Below are 16,845 nucleotides of genomic sequence, written 5' to 3'. Positions count from 1 at the left end.
ACGGCGGAGCCACTAAAATAAATAAATAGATAAATAAATAAAATACCAATTGGTAAAACAAGTTAGCTAAGACGTCAGAGCGATTGTTTTGTTATACTTGATCAGCCGTTATATATGTTTCAGTAAATTTTAGCACTTTGGAAGGAAATATGTCCTGACTTGCCCCCCCCCCCCCAAAAAAAAAGTAGTTAGACATCTGTAAAATAAAGTTATTGTTTTTTTTGTTGTTTTTGTTTTGTTTTTTTCCGAAACTGTTTTTTTTTTAAATATATCGTTGTGACTTTGGCGAATTGAATCTTTCAAATGTATAAATGTTGTCCTTTTTACTTTATATCTTTTTAGCATATTATTATTATTATTCATATTTCATTATATATTTTTATGCTTTGCCAGCACGTTTTAAATGTCACTTATTGTCTTTTGAGACTGTCACTTAGTTTGTCACAGCTCATCCATTTTCGTTTTTGAGGAATTTTAATCAACTCGTTTTTCTGTAAATTTAGATTCCCGTGTAGATATTTACATTTCCCTGTATTTAAACCTTCTGAATAAGAGTTGAACTGTACAAAAGGTGCACACACTACATTCTTCAATAAATCTGAAAGCAGCTTCCCAATACTAAAATGAGCAAACTTTCAAAATCCATCCGGACTGATGGACTTGGAGAATAAATTAATATATTAAACTTTTTTTTTTTTTTTTTGCCATGTTGCTGCAATGCAATACAGATGAAAATGGCAACGTTCAGTGAAAAGGATGCTTAATAACATTAGGGATTTAAACCAAACGGTTTGTTTTTGGCTATTTATGCAGTGTAGGAATCGTAAAAAAAGAAAATCCTTCTCAACAACAGCAATGATCCCTTTTGCAGCCTGTTGGGTTGCTGTCAATTTCTTTCCATTCTGTTGTACAGGAATTATCTGAGCATTTTCTTGACTGACAAGATGGAGAGCAAAAAACACAGTATCATCTAGTATATTAAGTAAAATTTATTTTTGGGGGGTGTTAGATTCAGTTGGATTCCATTTCTTGGGGCTGCACAGTGGAAGGATTGTGCACTGTTGCCTTGAAAGCTCTTGGTGTTTGCATGTTCTCTGTGTGTGTGTGTGTGTGTGTGTGTGTGTGTGTGTGTGTGTGTGTGTGTGTGTGTGTGTGTGTGTGTGTGTGTGTGCATGGGCTTCCTCCCAGAGTCCTTAAACATGACGGTTAGGTGGTTTCTATACATTGCTGATGGCCTGCCCAGGATGTACCCCGCCTCCTGCTGCACACTGCAATTCAGCTGGCTGATAGATTTCCCTCTTTAAAAAAAACCCAAATCCACCTATTTGGAAATGTGTCTGGCTGAGTAAATTATGAACAGTCATGGCGTGGAAAACAAAGGTGCCCCGTTACATTTTAAAATAACTGTTTAAAAGCTACAGTACAGTTGGCAAGCAGCATGCCTGTTAAGCAGGTGATGGCAGAGTGGCCAAATAAGATAAATAACCAACATATGTTATTCTATAAAGAGCAGATTTGGCCAATTTATGAAATATTCATATTTCCTATTGAAACCACTTCTAAATTTAGCAAGTGCATTTTTTTTTTACTTCAGTCTGCATTTTAAACTTCCCACATATATTCAGTTAACACCATTTTAGAAGTAGGAATACTTTTTGTCTCAATGAAAGCTCATGCCACACTTTGCTTTTAATGTCAAATTAACGTCGACACAAACAGAATCTCATTCTGATGCCAGAAGGTGTTATATACAGCCATGTCATCTAATCATGGACTGAATTTCAATCAATAGGGCCTGCTCACCCAGAGGTAAAACACCCGTTTGAAAAGTTTAAATAGACATCAACACTCTTCAAAGATGGCCAGGCATCTGGACAGGAAGAGACTGATACTTCATTCAAGCACTAGATGGCACAAGTGATCCCATTCTAGTCCATTTTATCTAATGGCTGATTGGAAAATGGTACAAAAATAAATAAAATAAATCACAAAAAAACGTTGGAAAAAAATATTAAATTTTATTCATACATACATTGTGCAATAGGAGTCTTTTGTTTCCCCCCCCCACCCTTCTAAAAAGATGAAAGATCATTCGTCAAAGGCCACCAAATCATCTGCGTTACTCCAGCCTTGGTCAGAACCACTCAGAGCTGGTAGGAAACACAACTTTCGCCGCTCTACAGTACGTGAGGGTGGGCCGCAGGGAGTCCAGCTGCAGCAACCGACTCACTCATTCTGTCTGCTGTTGCGGTTCATGTGCCAGACATTCAAGAACATCCAAACGAGTGCAAACAGAGGCCGTCAACATGTCTGGCTTGTGAACAGGGGACCAGAGCACCGAGGACTCTGTATTTTAGGCTTAAGGCGTGGTTAACAGTATCATCAGTGTTACTCTTGGTGAGGGGTGCTCGTCTGTTCGTCGCTTGAAACAATTACAACACAAAAAGTTCCCTTTGAAGTAGCAAACTTAGTTTAAGAGCAGCTGAAAACTGATGCATTTTAGCGGGGGGTGGGGGGGGGGGGGATTTAAAAAAGTACAGCAGATTCTGGAATGTTTCCTGTGAACTATAGATGAGAGCACAAAGACGTGGATTTCTTCAGGACTTTGTAACCTTGTGCGCATCATTTAAATCTAAGCAGCCGCTTTTTATTCACTTCCATATGTGGCATCAGTTAGGCTTTGACAGACTACAAAGATGCGGTGGTTGTTTGCTGTGTTTGACATGGAAAAAAACTGCTTCTTTGCACGTGTCCATTCCCATTTTGTAGGGCTGAACAGGCAGGCACTGACGTTTTTTGTGAGCGTCTGAAAAAAAAAACAAAAAAAAACGAGCAAGCGAACAATCGCTGCAATCTAACGGGAACCCGGTTTCCAACTTCCCCGGCTCTTAATCATTAACCCAGGACATTATGAGTAGATTGTTCCCGATGGGCCTTACCAGAAGCCCGCGTGTGTGCTTTACATGGATATGAATGCAGTAGTTATTGAGAGCACCACGTAACGGTCAGTTTTCTTCTATCAGGCTCAAGTCCAAATCTGTACAGTCTCTTTCAAAAATGGCATTTTTTCCAACGGCTAAAACAGTCCTTTTTCTCTCATCCTCCTCCTCTTCTTCTTCTTCACTTTCACTCAGCGGGCCGATGCTGGTTCTTCCCAGGAATTCAGCAGGAGAGAAGGCCAAGCGCTGCTCCGACTGAGAAGACACTGGAAATATGCCTCCACCTGTTCCACACAGCAGGCTATCGTAATTACCCATCTGGAAAAGGAAGAAAGAAGATTCCTAAAATTAGAGAAACTATCAAATAGAGGGGGGGGGGGGGTCAGTACAAATGCTGTTCTATCAAGGCCTCAGCCTGAACAGTTTAAACCATGGTTAGATTATAAAGTCTGTCACCTCTGTCAGTCTGTCCCAGGGCAGCTGTGGCTACTAACATAGCTCACCACCGCCTGGGTGTGAATGTGTTTGTGAATGAGTGAATGACCGTGTAGTGTGAAGCGCTTTGGAGGTCGTCAAGACTAGTTAAAGCGCTATACAAGTACAAGCCATTTACCATTTACCATAAAATAGCAGCCCAAGCTTTGAACATCTTATTAAACATTGTTCAATCCATCGTGCAAAATTTGTTTCGTATGACTGAAAACCGACCACAACATGGCCGAACAGTGTCCCAGTGTTAAACAGGTGGTGGCAGCATAATGGTCTGGGTATGCTTTCCTTGACCAGAAACAAAAACTGGGGCTAAACCATTTAGGGGCTAAACCATGCTCCCTGCCCGTTTCTACAACACGCACACTCTTAGACTACTGTTGTACATGGTCGTTATAAGTAGCAATACAACCACTTTGAGCATTTTGTGATGAATTTATCATTAATCTTTTTCTTTTGGGTTACTTTAAGGGTTTTAGACAAAATCCATAATGTAAGAAAATAAATATTTCTTGCCAAAATATTTTTTCCCTTTTAAATATTTAAAAACATTTTATATACCATCTCTGCCTTCTGGTTTGCCGCTGCGACAACTTTCCCTCAACAGAGCGGCCATCGAGCCAGAGTCCTTCACATCCCAAAAGTTTTAATTGTCCATAAAAATATCACTTTTCTTTTGAATAAACAGTTTAAAAACAGTTAAAAAATGGAGTAGCCGTTTAGAGGTTGGGAAAAACAGGAGACTGATTGTTGAATACTGAACCAGACGTGCAAAAACATTTATACTTTACCTCTTAAATGCATATTTATTCACATTACAACCACAAACTTGGATTTAATTCACCCATCTTTAATGTGGTAGACAAAGTAGTGCATGTCATGAAGTTAAAAAATGATTTGTAAATAATCTGAACAGTGTGGTGGGCATCTTGAGCCGTTTTTGGGCTCTCTACCACATTTGTACAGGTACAAACTAAACACTTCGCTCATTCTTCTTTACTAAATGGCTGAAAATCAGATTGGATGGGAGAGAGTCTGAACATCAGTTTAAGTAACCATAAAATCTCGGTTGGATGCAGGTCTGGACTTTGACTAGGCCAGTCTAACCCATGATTATGCTCACACAAACCAAAGCTCTGGCTTTGTTTAGGGCGAATGTGCTGCTGGAAGGTGACGGGTGCCCCATTCTCAAACCTTTTACCACCTTTAGGAGCTTTCCTTCCAGGACTGCCATTTATTTTAGTCCGACATGAACTGTACCGCCACAGCACAATGTGGCCACACTCTCTCAAAGGGTCAATAAAAAGTTATATAGAATAAGTTTTCCTTCCTTTTGCAAGCTAACCATGTAGGTTAAAAAACAGTCATTACATCCTCCCAACCAATCACAAACAGACCCAGGAACGCTCTGTCACCAAGCTCCACCTCCTTTATAGAGTTCAGAGAGCATGTGTTCTTTTCCTTTTTAAAAACTTGCAGTTTTGGTAAAGATGGTTGAATAAAGGGTTGAGTTTCAATTCATTGTTTGAGAGTTCTGTATCTAATAATAGATTACCAAGCAACATCATTAAATGGTCATCTTCACTTAAATATATTTTGAATTTGTTGATAATTATCAATATAGATCAATATGATTTCTATTTTATCGATATGCTTTTCTTCTACATCACCCAGCCCCGGTTCAGGGCCATGTGCAGTGCTAGTTCTCCATCACACACAGTTTCCCATAAAGGCCAAGTCTTAGTTTGGTTACATATGATCAGAGCACCTTCCTCAACATTAACATCATGGCTTGTGGGAAACTGCGCACTGGACTTCTTACAGCTTTCATTCTTCAATAAAGTCTAAACCTGGATGTGCGTTGCTAACAGTCAACACATTTTCCCACCTGAGGAGAAAAAAAAAGCCTCTTGGCTGATTCTGATTAATGCTCATTCTGCCAGTTTAGGTCTGTGGTGTCCAAAGTCAGTCCTCATAGGACGCTGTCCTGCATTTTTTAGGCATTGTCTCGTTTCAACACAGCTGAACCCAACGAATGCTTTCATTAGCGGGCCTCTGCAGACCTAGACGACAGACTAAGAAGAGAAATAATCATTCATTTGAATCAGATGTATTGGAGCAGGAACGGATCTAGAACAGGCAGGAGAGCGGCCCCCGACGACTGGAGTAGGACGTGTCTGGTTTAGGGGAACAACCGTGTCTTGGTGGGTTCACATTTTCCAGTTGAACCTTGTTGTTTCCATGTCCTGTTGCTTTGCAAGCTTGTGCATAACTTTACACAAGGGTGGAATCCATCCATCTATCCATTTTCTGACCCGCTTAATCCCTCATGGGGTCGCGGGGGTTGCTGGTGCCTATCTCCAGCGTTCACTGGGCGAGAGGCGGGCTTCACCCTGGACAGGTCGCCAGTCTGTCGCAGGGCAAGACAGAGACAAACAGGACAAACAACCATTCAAGCACACACTCACACCTAAGGACAATTTAGAGAAGCAAATTAACCTAACAGTAGGGCTGGGCGATATGGATTAAAAAATAAATCTCCGATTTTATCATACCAAATCCGATTAATCGATTTTTTCCTCCTTTTTGTTTCTTAAAAAGAAATTAAAGAAATTATTTTAAAACCTTGCTTTTTATGTCAAGCATTTCGTCAGAGAGTTGACCTGAATTCAAAGTGCAACTAAAAACAAGCTGTGAAACATGCCTGTAAAACAAGATGGCAGCCGTGCCATTATAAACAATGAAAATATAACAAAACATTTGCTGCTAGTGGTATTACACATTGAGCTAAGAACAGGCTTCACTGCACTTGTGAACTTCAAACTAAGTTGAAAAAAAAGTAAATAAGTAAATTAAGTACCTTGTATTAGGGTAAAAAAAAGTTTCCACTTAATATTTTGACAATACATTTGCCTAAACATATATTCAGCATCACATGCTGTTCTCTTCATGGAAACCCAATGAGTGTATTGGCAAAATAAAATCCAGATTCTCCAAAAATTAAATCTTAAAGAATTGTAAATTTGAATTAATTGATTAAATCGATTTATCGCCCAGCCCTACCTAACAGTCATGTTTTTGGACTGTGGGAGGAAGGCAGCTGATCGTGCCGTACCGTATTTAAGGGGGTCAGAGGTAGGAGGCATAAATACAAACATGCCACACCTTTTCGATCATTTGTTAAATTGATCACTTCAAATAAAACTTCAAGCACATTGAAGTTTGAGCAAAAAAAAAAAAAGACCTAAAATGATTGAAGAAAATGTCTTTATGCCTGAAAATATAAATATATATACTGCATTTATTAGAAGCTGCCAGACTAATCTTTCAGGAGCACCCCCGAGCAGCTTCTCTCACCTGTGTCATTTTGCTGAAGTCCAGCCCTGGCCTGGGGCACGGCAGGACATCTGGATCATGGCGCCTCTTCAGCCGAGGCTTGCGCATGTCGCAGGGCTGCGAGTGGCATCGAGGCAGTGCGGGGTGCAGGTCCCGCCTAGAGCAGGACGGTGTGCTGCACGCCGAAGTGGGAGACGGGCACGGGGCGGGATGGTCTGGGCCGGAGAAGCCGTGTGCCAGAGCAGGAGCCGGGGAAGGCTGGGGGTGCAGGGACGCCACCGAGGCGATCTGAATGTGCACAGGAGAAAGGGAGAAGCGACGGCGCAGGACAGAGCGGGAAACCAGGGGGGCTGGTGAGGAGGAGCAGGATGAAGGAGTAGCGAGGGAGGCAGAGCAAGCTCCTTTCAGTGTGTCACAGGGATCCCACGGGAAGCCACATGACAAAGAAGAGTCAGAAGACAGCGCTAAACTGAAGAAGTTAGGGCTGGAAGATGAGAGCAAGGAGGAGGAGGTGAAGGAGGAACTGGGGCCACAGAGCAGCAGAGAACTTGCTGCGGACCCTGAACTAGATCCTCCTCTACTGTGGCAGCCCCGTTTGACAGGAGTCCAGACCTTGGATGCGCTCGGGTGCCAAGCGGAGCGGCACTGGGACAGATCCTCGGGAACGGAGAGGGAGCGGCAGTGGCGTTTGGAAGGCGGCGGAGGGGAACTCTGGAAGGCTTTGTTCGCGAGGGCACCCTCTGGTCCCTGGAGTGGCTCTCCGGAGCGGGAGCGAGGCCAAGGATCGCGCTCGTCAGCCAAAACATGCGCTCTGGATGACTGGTGTGTGGCGGCCGCGCTGGCTTCTGAGAGTGAAACAAACCCAAGAAGTAAGACATGCCCACACTGGTTGGAAGCTTTTCCTCTCTAAGCTCCTCTGGCTTACCTTGTGTTGTTCTGCCAGCGCTCCAAGAAATGGTAGGGATTGAGCCCACTGCAGGCAGAGACTACAAAAAAAAAAAAACGCAACAGGTTACTTTCAAAGCGCACGACTGAATTGCCGTGAAGGCCAATCCTGTTTATTATTACTCAACTTACCACACTGGCACTGAATGTGAAAGCCTTGTGATAAGGTTCCTCTAAACTCTGCTTACGGAGCTGCTCTGTGATAAGTGTAACCATAATTGCTGTCCAAGGAGACTCATGGAGACGGCATATCCACCGAGCGTAGTGAAGTTTTCTTTTTTCTCCCCCCACCTCCAGTCAGAGCTCTGGCGTGGTCCGCGGTGTCCCCTCCACACCTCAGCCCGCCAGACTGCCCAGCCTCTTTGACTACACCATCCTCATATCTACGCCACCTGAAGGGAGAGAACGATAAATCAGAACGACTCAACGATGACACGGGAACAATCATTAACCAGAACGGCTGCCTCGCAGAGCAGAGAACACCCGTCTGAACAGTCATCTTACAGTGGAGTGAGGAACAAGAACGCGCTGCCGCCCGAAAGCATACTTCTGGGGCGAAAACTAAGCCGGGATCTGCGAGCTGCGTCATTCGCTTCACACATGAAAGGGAGAAGTTCATGTTCACAAAGGCAGAGAGAGCACACGGGGACGTAAGGAGGCCCTGAACAAAGGAGCACTTCACATTCCTTTAAAAAAAAAAAAAAAGAAAGAAAGGAAAAAGTGCACACCCATGAAGAAAAATAAGGTCAAAATAGTGTTATTTCAGAATAAGTACAAAGTTAAAAACTAAGGCAGTAATATGAAAGGCCAGTCGTGTTGGTTGGGTCCAACAAACTCCCATTAGTGTGGTGGGTGCTGCAGAGAATGGAAGGGGGAGGGAGAGAGTAAAAGGGAAAGGTTGGGGGGTGGTGGGTTGAAAATGAATGGGACACATGGGTTCGAACTATGTCACAGTATCTCTGCAAGGCAAAGGAGAGAAAGCAACACTGAGCAGGCTGCAAAGATGCCCCTAAAACTGAAAAACTGGAGAGAGAGAGAGAACAAAGCCAAGCACAAGGCGGCAGGGCCACAAGGGACTGTGCATCCGACTGGGTTGCACATTCTTTCGATATCGCCTTTTAGGACAAGTTAAGCCATTGGGAGTGACATAAACCCCACTTTTCCTAAAGCTTTAACCCGCGTTGGCCCCCCCGGAGCGCAGAAACTATACGAACGTTTAAGCAACTTCTCAAACTGAAACCAAAGGGAACGGACACCATGCATCTGTTGAATTGAAATAAAAAGCATGGCCTTGTGAGCATTTACACCGGCGTTTAAGAGTGCAAAGGCTAAAGTACGTTTAGTGCCTAAAGCAATGCCAATAGAAACAGAATACAAACAGTTTTAGACTAAATACCCTTTAACTGCCTCGGTCATGATTTAATCGCCTTGTGACATTCACAGCACCCGTAAATCAAACTTTACAACGACACTGCTGGTTTTCAGATTTGGCCTCCAGAGCCTGCCATCTTATTGCCAAAACCTAGAGGTGCTACGCTGCTAGCCTAGTTCCACATGCCACAAGCCAGAGGGTTTCACCAAACCTCACCGTGTGGGGCGACAGCTCTGGAAAAACCCAAAAACCTGTGCCAAGACCCTGCTGTCAGCAATCACCTGCTAGTTTTGAAGCTAGCACGTAATCGATCAGTTCAGCAAGTTTGGGCATGTACTGAATATCAACAGCATGTGCTTAAAAACCGTGCTGCGTGTATGTTAGGATTAAAAAGCTACCGACAAACTTAAATAAATTGGAGTCTTTAATAGCATCCAAGGCAAGGATCTTTTTAACGTGGTGGCGTACGTCGCTCATTTCTAAGAAGGGGAGAGAAAAAAAAAGAACTACTGATAAAATCGATTACCAACATGAGCTGATGGTTTACGGATTTTATCCGAATGCTATACGTCTCCGGGTTCATCTAATACGGACTTGTAGCTGGCGAGCAAGCTAGCTTCGTAACCACGATGCAGCCCGTGAGACATCAAGATATTAGCCGGTTACGTTAGCAAAGCTGATATGACAATAAGTGTGTCAACTTAAATTGCTGCCGTCACTTCTCTCGGCTCACCCATTTACTACTGGCAGGCAGTCGTTCGGTTGCTGACATAATTCGCTGAAGCTGTGAAAACACGTCGCTCCCGAATGTGTGTCGGCTCATAGCTCGGTCACGCAGCCGCTCCGAGAGCTAGCACGCTACAGCTGACCTGATGCGTTACCTGCTTTCTGTGGTTCCTTAGCAACCGAAACTCGCATGGCCAAGCGAGCGGCCGCGTCGCAGAGTATATATAGCTTTTGGGCGATACCAACGCAAAAGTACTTACGGGAACAACGTTTAACGAATAGGATTTTCTGCAAACGAACACAGAAAAACATTATAATTATCTAGCTACTATAGGCACATTTTAGATAGTTTTAATAAAAAAAACTTGACTAATTTGTAAGGGTGCATGCTACTGTGTTTCTTACACGTTATTCCCCCCTTTTGACTAGACAGTTGTACACTTCCAATTAAAGGTACAGTACAGGTTTAAAACTTAACCTACAAATTTCAGTTTTCTTGTACAATATTGAACTGTAATACAACAGAATAGTTTTTTTAATTACTCTCCCGTCATTTCTAGTGAAAACATCCAGCTGTCAAAACTGGCTAAACCGAAAACGCCAGCTGGACATCTGGGCATGCGTCGTGGATGTTTTCGCTTTGCTCCTCAACAGTGGAGGTGGCAGGTTTTTATTTCCTGCTAACTAGACGAGTCTTAACGAGTCTATATAATCGATAGATGTTAGTATGTAATCCCCTGCTCATTGCTTCGACTGCTTTGTGTGTGTACGTGTGCGTGATTAAGTGACGAAACAAGACAAGACATGGCAGAGGAAAGATTCAGTAAAGAGGAAACCCTCAAAATGAGACAAAGGTTAATTGGGTATGTAAAATCTAAGCTCTCTGAAGTTGTATTTATGGCTGGCAATGGGTGTGTTTCACTTAGTTTACCGCTGGTTTGTTTAATCACAGCCAGTCGTGCAGGCTGTTTTATTCTGAAGACCCCGTGAAGATAATCAAAGCAAGAGGACAATATCTGTTTGACGAAAATGGCCAACGCTATCTGGACTGCATAAGCAACGTTCAACATGGTAAAGTTCTGAACATCTGATCGTTATTAATCTATTTAGATGTTACAATACTGCCACCTGGTGGCTGGAAGTCTTTCTAAGGTTAATAGTTTATTCATAACTCTACTTTTTCCATATTTAGTCATCTTTACCCTACAGCCACAAACCTAAAGCAACAACAAACAAGCAGTGTATAATTGTGCATTGGAAAGTAAGAAATATATGGTTTCCAGTCACCGCCCCCAACATGCCAAATCAGTTTTGTATTGACACATCTAGAGGCACTAGTTATTGACTGTCTGTCAAAAAAAAAAAAAAAAAAGATCAAGCTCAGTCAGATTGGATGAAGAGTCTCCTCACACCGATTTACAACTTTGACTTCACAATCACAACACAGGATTAAGCTTTGGCCTGACCCCCAACCCCCCTGTAGCTCTGGATCTATATTAAGGGGTTGTTGTCCTGCTGGGAAGTTACCCACTTTCTAACTAGTTTTTCTTCAGACGTCATGTATTTACACTGCAAAAACGGAACTAAAAATAAGTAAAATGTTCTTAAAATTAGTGCATTTGTCCTTGATTTGAGCAAGTAAATAAGATGATTTGCCAACGGAATAAGATTCTTGCACTTAAAATAGGAACAACTCATCTCAATCATCTTATTTCAAGTGCAGGATGTCTAATTATCTTATTTTAGGGGTCAAAATACTAATTCCATTGGCAGATAATGTTATTTACCTGCTCAAATCAAGGACAAATACACTAACTTTAAGAATATTTTACTTATTTTTAGATCCGTTTTTGCATTGTAGCGCCATCCATCACCACCTGTCAACTCTAACCGGCTTTGTAGTCCCTATACCATCTCTACAACATGTTGCCATCAGCACGTCTCACTGTGGAGACACTATGTAGAAGACGTTATGCAGTGTTGGTTATCCACCACAAACAGCCTTTTGCCTGTAGACTAAAAAGTAACGCTTTGGTCTCAACTGACCAGAGCGCTGTCTGTCTCCTTCTCCGTCTTCCAGTTTCCCTTGTGTGACTTGTGGCAAACTGCATGTGGGATTTTTATGCTTTTGGGGTTTCTACCTGCCGCCATAAAGGTCCGATTTATGGCATGCAAAGCTAATAAATGTCCTGTCAACTAACCTTCCCAGCTTTGTTTATGTTGAATTTAACCCACGCACAGTCTATTTACCAATCGGGTCATTTTAAAATGCAACTAGTGGCACTGAATTTTATTTAGGGGTATCAAAAATAGCGGGGACTGGATATTTTTATTTGTCAAAAAAAAAAACAATTTGAAAACCATGTATCCTTTTCCATCTACTTCACAATTAAGCACACATAAGATCCCGGCAATTAAATCCCAAATGAAGTGTGTGGTCAAGGGGTATGAATACTTTCGCAAGACACTGCTAAGTGTGTTTCCCGCAGTGGGGCATTGCCACCCCGCTGTGACAAAGGCTGCTGTGGATCAAATGGACATCCTGAACGCAAATTCCCGGTTCCTCCATGACAACATAGTCCTGTACGCAGAGCGCCTGGCCGCTACCTTGCCCGAGAAGCTGTCCGTCTTCTATTTTGTCAACTCTGGGTAAGAAATCAATCCTAAACTCCTCAGAATCACAACCCAGAAGCAACATGTCCGTGATGGCGGTCGCTTCTTTTGACAGGTCAGAAGCCAACGATCTTGCCCTCCGCCTGGCAGAGCAGTACACCCAACACGAGGACGTCATAGTGCTTGACCAGTAAGAATCCGAACTCCTGAGCAACACATTAAAGAAAAAGAAAAAAAAATATCACGCTTTTTGAATATAATAAACCTCCCGTGCACACCAGCGCATACCACGGCCATCTAAAGTCTCTCATCGACATTAGTCCTTACAAGTTCCGGAAACTGGCAGGGCAGAAAGAATGGGTCCACGTGGTGTGTAAATATATATACACACACACACACAATATATATATTTGTATTTGAACTGCAAAAAACAAACAAACATTGTCTGAAAGATTGCAATTTGCCCTCCTCTTCAGGCACCCTTACCTGACACTTACAGAGGCCTATTCAGAGAGGAGCATCCCAATCCAGGCCAGGCTTACGCCGACACAGTAAAAGACTTGATAGAGGAGATCAGTAGAAAAGGTCGTAAGGTACATTTTAAACCTTCTTCATGCTCCGGGGGTGAAATAGGCGATTTTTTTGTTTTAGAGACTCACTAACCCGTACATTGGCTGCTGCGGTGATCAACACAAACGGAGGACATTTATGCTTTGCTTGTTACTCTCTCTCTCCCTTAGATTGCAGCCTTCTTCGCTGAGTCGTTACCCAGTGTCGGGGGACAAATCATCTTCCCCCAAGGATACTTCACTAAAGTTGCACAGTCAGTACGGATCCGTTTGCCTACGTTTCTTTGCCACGGTCTCTAGCCGGGTTGGACTTTTCATTATTTTTGCTCTCCGCAGGTACGTGCGCTCAGCCGGCGGAGTGTTCGTCGTGGACGAAGTCCAGACGGGCTTTGGACGAGCAGGGACCCATTACTGGGCCTTCCAGCTGCAGGGAGAGGACTTCTGCCCGGACATCGTCACCATGGGCAAGCCGATGGGTAACGGACACCCTCTGGCGTGCGTGGCGACCACTGCGGAGATCGCCGGAGCTTTCACCGCCAACGGAGTGGAGTACTTCAATACGGTGACCGCGCAGGAATCTTGAAGCGACAAGCCGTCGTAGTACGGCAAATTTGTAAAAATAAATATGGGTACCGCTATTATAATGGTCATTACTGGCAAGAGCTGATGTCATTGTGCCAATCGTAATTCCCATTTGTATGAGCCTTGTATTAATTCCTCCTAACACCGTGCAGTTTGGGGGGACTCCAGTGTCGTGCGCCATTGGCCTGGCAGTTCTGGATGTGATCGAGAAGGAAGATCTGAGAGGAAATGCCATAAGGGTGGGAGCACATCTGAAAGATTTGCTGAAGAAACTACAACAAAGACATGAGATAATTGGAGATGTCCGGTAAGAGCACACGTTCTTCCATCCTCTCACTATTAAGACATGAATGTGTATGTATATGCTCAACCCCATTTTAATACTTTGTAGAATCATCTTTTGCCATAATTTCAGCTGTTCCGGCCTTGCACGTCTGGAAACTGAAGGTTTCGCCCATTCTTCTTTTGAGAACAGCTTTGTTAGGCAGCAGTAGAAAGCTTGGTACTCCACATTACTCCAGACTTTTTGAATTGAGAAAGATCCTGGAGAGGAAGTGAAACGTCTTCAACTATGGAAAACAAGTCCAGTTGCTTTGGTTTTTAATTTTTTTTAGGATGACCATGACCTGGATGACTGAGCATCTTCACCAGCACTTTGAGAACAGCTGTCAGATTGGGGTTTAAGAGCACATGTGAAGATCAATTTTCAACTCTTGCCCAAAATCCTCAACTAGTTTTAGGTCTGGGCCATTCTAACACCTGAACATGCTTCGATCTGGACCGTCCCATCGTAGCTCCGGCTGCAGGTTTAGGTTCCTCTTTCAGTGACGGACTGCCGCACCCAGAATGCACAAATACCAATCGAGCCACCTGAGCGGTGGCTCGCTGTTGCTCCTCCAGTTACCATGGGCTACGGTAACTGGATATAATGAGCCCTCTGGTAGATGTTCAGAGCTTGGGATAGTATAACCACTCCCTGCTTTAAAATCTTTGTTCTGTCATGATGCTGTCTGTTCACTAATGTTCTCCAACAAATGCCCGAGGCCTTCACAGAACAGCCGTGTGGAAATGGGGATTCAATTACACACAAGTGGGCTCTTTTTACCGATCAGGTGACCTTTGGGCCCTAGGATCTGCAGCGGTGGTGGAAATAACCACAAAGACTTTGCTGTCACTGCAGAACAAGGTGGACATGCAGAATTATTGACCGGGAGGGCCGAATTACAAAGGCGCAGCACACTTCTCAGATTTTTACTTGGGAGGGATTTGAAAACCACGTTTCAGGCTGCAGGGTTGTGCAGTCGCAAGGAAACGACTGCACTTTGAATTGGCTTGTCACTGAAAGACAAATAAACGTGCCTGGGCCTCCCGTACCTCCAAAAGCATTGAAGAAGTAGGCATAGACAACGGATTCCTTCCAACACACTACTTATTGTTGGTCTAGCACATGAAATCCCTACAAAATACTAACATACATGTTGGGCAAATCTGAGTTATTCAAAGATTGTATTTTTAAATGAATATCTTACTCCTGTCAATGCTCTTTTAATAATATAAAGTACATTAATCTTAAATGATTTTGCTCGTTAGCCCTCCAACGGTAGCTCGGCTGCAGGCTACACGTCTATTTCTCAGTGTCCGCAGTGCAACGGCATGCCCATGTGGGCTAAATATGCTACAAAACTCAAAACTCTGCTGAAATGCTTCTGCTCTTCTTACTTTCAGAGGGGTCGGCCTGTTTGTGGGACTGGAGCTGGTCACAGACAGACTAAGCAAAAGACCCGCCACCAACACTGCAGCGTGGGTGATAAAGAGGTACGGCATCACGCTGAGCTCCAACGTTTCAGACGAAACCAGGGAGGAGTTGGTCACTTTCTGAGCTAAGTGACCCGGCCTATTACTAGTGATTTAAATCAGAGGTGGAACTGTGCCACATCAGACGGATTTAACAAGTTTAACAGGAAGTCTGAACCGGAACAGACTTTCTATCATCAGGAAAAGGGAACAAAGCCAAGAGCTGATTTTTCCTGTAATATTTCAACATTTTATTTCCTCTTTCTACCAGGTTAAAGGAAGAGGATCGAATCTGCGTCAGCACGGACGGGCCCTGGGAGAACGTCCTCAAGTTTAAGCCCCCCATGTGCTTCAGCATGGAGGACGCAGAGCTGGTTGTCCAGAGCATCGACCGCATCCTCACCGGTGTGTAGCACAAACTTCACTTTTACACCAGTGAACAGGGCTTCACTAGAACAGGGGCGGTTCTGACACCCGGACCGCGTTCTGTGTGCACTATCAAACATGCATGACACCCGGGGACCTAACACTAAACTTATCACACCAATCAATTTAAAATGTTTACCAGTTTTGGCATACAGCTAATAAACAAACTGGTCTTATCAGAAAATAAAACCCTAATAAGTATCTAAGAGGCCAGGTGTGCCTTTAAATCAGTGGTGTAGCTCAGGGGTTCCCAAAGCGAGGGTCAGGAGATGATTTGGCGCTGATGTAATAAAGACTTAACATTTCCTTGTTTGTGGAAACCAAAATCTAAGCGTCACTTTTCAAGATGACCTACATTCCTGATTTTAATCCTCATTTATGGATAGCTTCATCCTTTTTTTAAAAATTACTTTATTTCATCACAATAAATAAAGTTCCTGTTTATAATGTAGGTAAACCAGCAGCTATCAGTTTCAAGATGCACTTTTTATCTACAAGCTGTTGCCTCCCAACTGAGTTTTGGCTCACACTGATCTATAACTCATTTTCCTCTTCACAGACATGAAGGCCAAGGATCTGAAACTGGAAAATGAAGACATCTAAAGGTTTGTCAAACCTGTAGAAAACCTTTAATTGCATTCAACATGGTCAGACGTGACATTCGTGAAGCTGCTGAGGTAGTTTCCTCCCCACACACACACACAAGGCTGCTGTAGCTCAGACGCCGTCGCAGTTCATTTCAGAAACACTGACTGCTGCGTGAATTTAAACTATCCAGGAGCAGCAGCATCAACTATTAGATGTGGATCAAAGTGGAAACACATTGTGAATCATTTGTGCATTCAAGTCTGCTGAAGCCTCGTCCTCATGGTGAAATATTCCGTTTCAGGCGATCCGCTTCACTTCTTCCTGCCGTCGAGGTGACCCGGCGCGGGATCCGTCTCTCCTCCGACTGTCTATCAGAGCATCATTTGCACCCCGATGAAAGATTTCAGCACCAAGTGGAGGAAATAAAGAGCTTACATTCCTCACCGCCTCCGTTTCCTTTGCCCAC

The 16,845-nt window shown here is 43.5% G+C and overlaps 2 protein-coding genes across 3 annotated transcripts; one reads left to right on the top strand and one right to left on the bottom strand.

Annotated features, from left to right (window-relative positions):
• Positions 1–1,998: 1,998 nt before the first annotated feature.
• LOC105918170 (protein FAM53C) lies at positions 1,999–10,029 on the bottom strand. Of its 2 annotated transcripts, none has more exons than XM_012853308.3 (5): positions 9,963–10,029; positions 7,842–8,101; positions 7,690–7,750; positions 6,786–7,609; positions 1,999–3,257 (listed from the first exon to the last, which is right to left on the bottom strand). In XM_012853308.3, the coding sequence occupies exons 2-5, from the start codon at positions 7,923–7,925 to the stop codon at positions 3,006–3,008; spliced, it is 1,221 nt and encodes a 406-aa protein (XP_012708762.2). In that variant the 5' UTR covers positions 7,926–8,101; positions 9,963–10,029; the 3' UTR covers positions 1,999–3,005. The 2 variants fall into 2 exon arrangements, with proteins under 2 accessions (XP_012708762.2, XP_012708684.2); XM_012853230.3 differs by lacking the exon at positions 9,963–10,029 and adding an exon at positions 9,815–9,954.
• Positions 10,030–10,420: 391 nt separating this feature from the next.
• On the top strand, positions 10,421–16,820 carry phykpl (5-phosphohydroxy-L-lysine phospho-lyase). Its single transcript, XM_012852778.3, has 13 exons — positions 10,421–10,670; positions 10,760–10,878; positions 12,297–12,456; positions 12,536–12,610; positions 12,702–12,789; positions 12,897–13,013; positions 13,161–13,243; positions 13,326–13,551; positions 13,724–13,878; positions 15,297–15,386; positions 15,637–15,770; positions 16,351–16,396; positions 16,681–16,820. The coding sequence occupies exons 1-12, from the start codon at positions 10,612–10,614 to the stop codon at positions 16,392–16,394; spliced, it is 1,350 nt and encodes a 449-aa protein (XP_012708232.2). The 5' UTR covers positions 10,421–10,611; the 3' UTR covers positions 16,395–16,396; positions 16,681–16,820.
• The last annotated feature ends 25 nt before the right edge of the window (positions 16,821–16,845 follow it).

Source organism: Fundulus heteroclitus, chromosome 23 (genome assembly GCF_011125445.2).
Source record: "Fundulus heteroclitus isolate FHET01 chromosome 23, MU-UCD_Fhet_4.1, whole genome shotgun sequence".
Classification (NCBI taxonomy): Eukaryota; Metazoa; Chordata; class Actinopteri; order Cyprinodontiformes; family Fundulidae; genus Fundulus; species Fundulus heteroclitus.
Note: the sequence above shows the minus strand (reverse complement) of the source record. Positions and strands in the feature narration are given on the sequence as shown.

Excerpts from the sequence above, each read along its gene's own strand:
- LOC105918170 (XM_012853308.3), bottom strand. The coding sequence starts at position 7,925 with ATGGTTACACTTATCACAGAGCAGCTCCGTAAGCAGAGTTTAGAGGAA. Across the intron at positions 7,751-7,841 it reads TCACATTCAGTGCCAGTGTG|TCTCTGCCTGCAGTGGGCTC; the intron begins GTAAGTTGAGTA and ends TTTTTTTTGTAG. Across the intron at positions 7,610-7,689 it reads CGCTGGCAGAACAACACAAG|AAGCCAGCGCGGCCGCCACA; the intron begins GTAAGCCAGAGG and ends TTTCACTCTCAG.
- phykpl (XM_012852778.3), top strand. The coding sequence starts at position 10,612 with ATGGCAGAGGAAAGATTCAGTAAAGAGGAAACCCTCAAAATGAGACAA. Across the intron at positions 12,611-12,701 it reads GACGTCATAGTGCTTGACCA|CGCATACCACGGCCATCTAA; the intron begins GTAAGAATCCGA and ends CGTGCACACCAG. Across the intron at positions 15,771-16,350 it reads CATCGACCGCATCCTCACCG|ACATGAAGGCCAAGGATCTG; the intron begins GTGTGTAGCACA and ends TCCTCTTCACAG.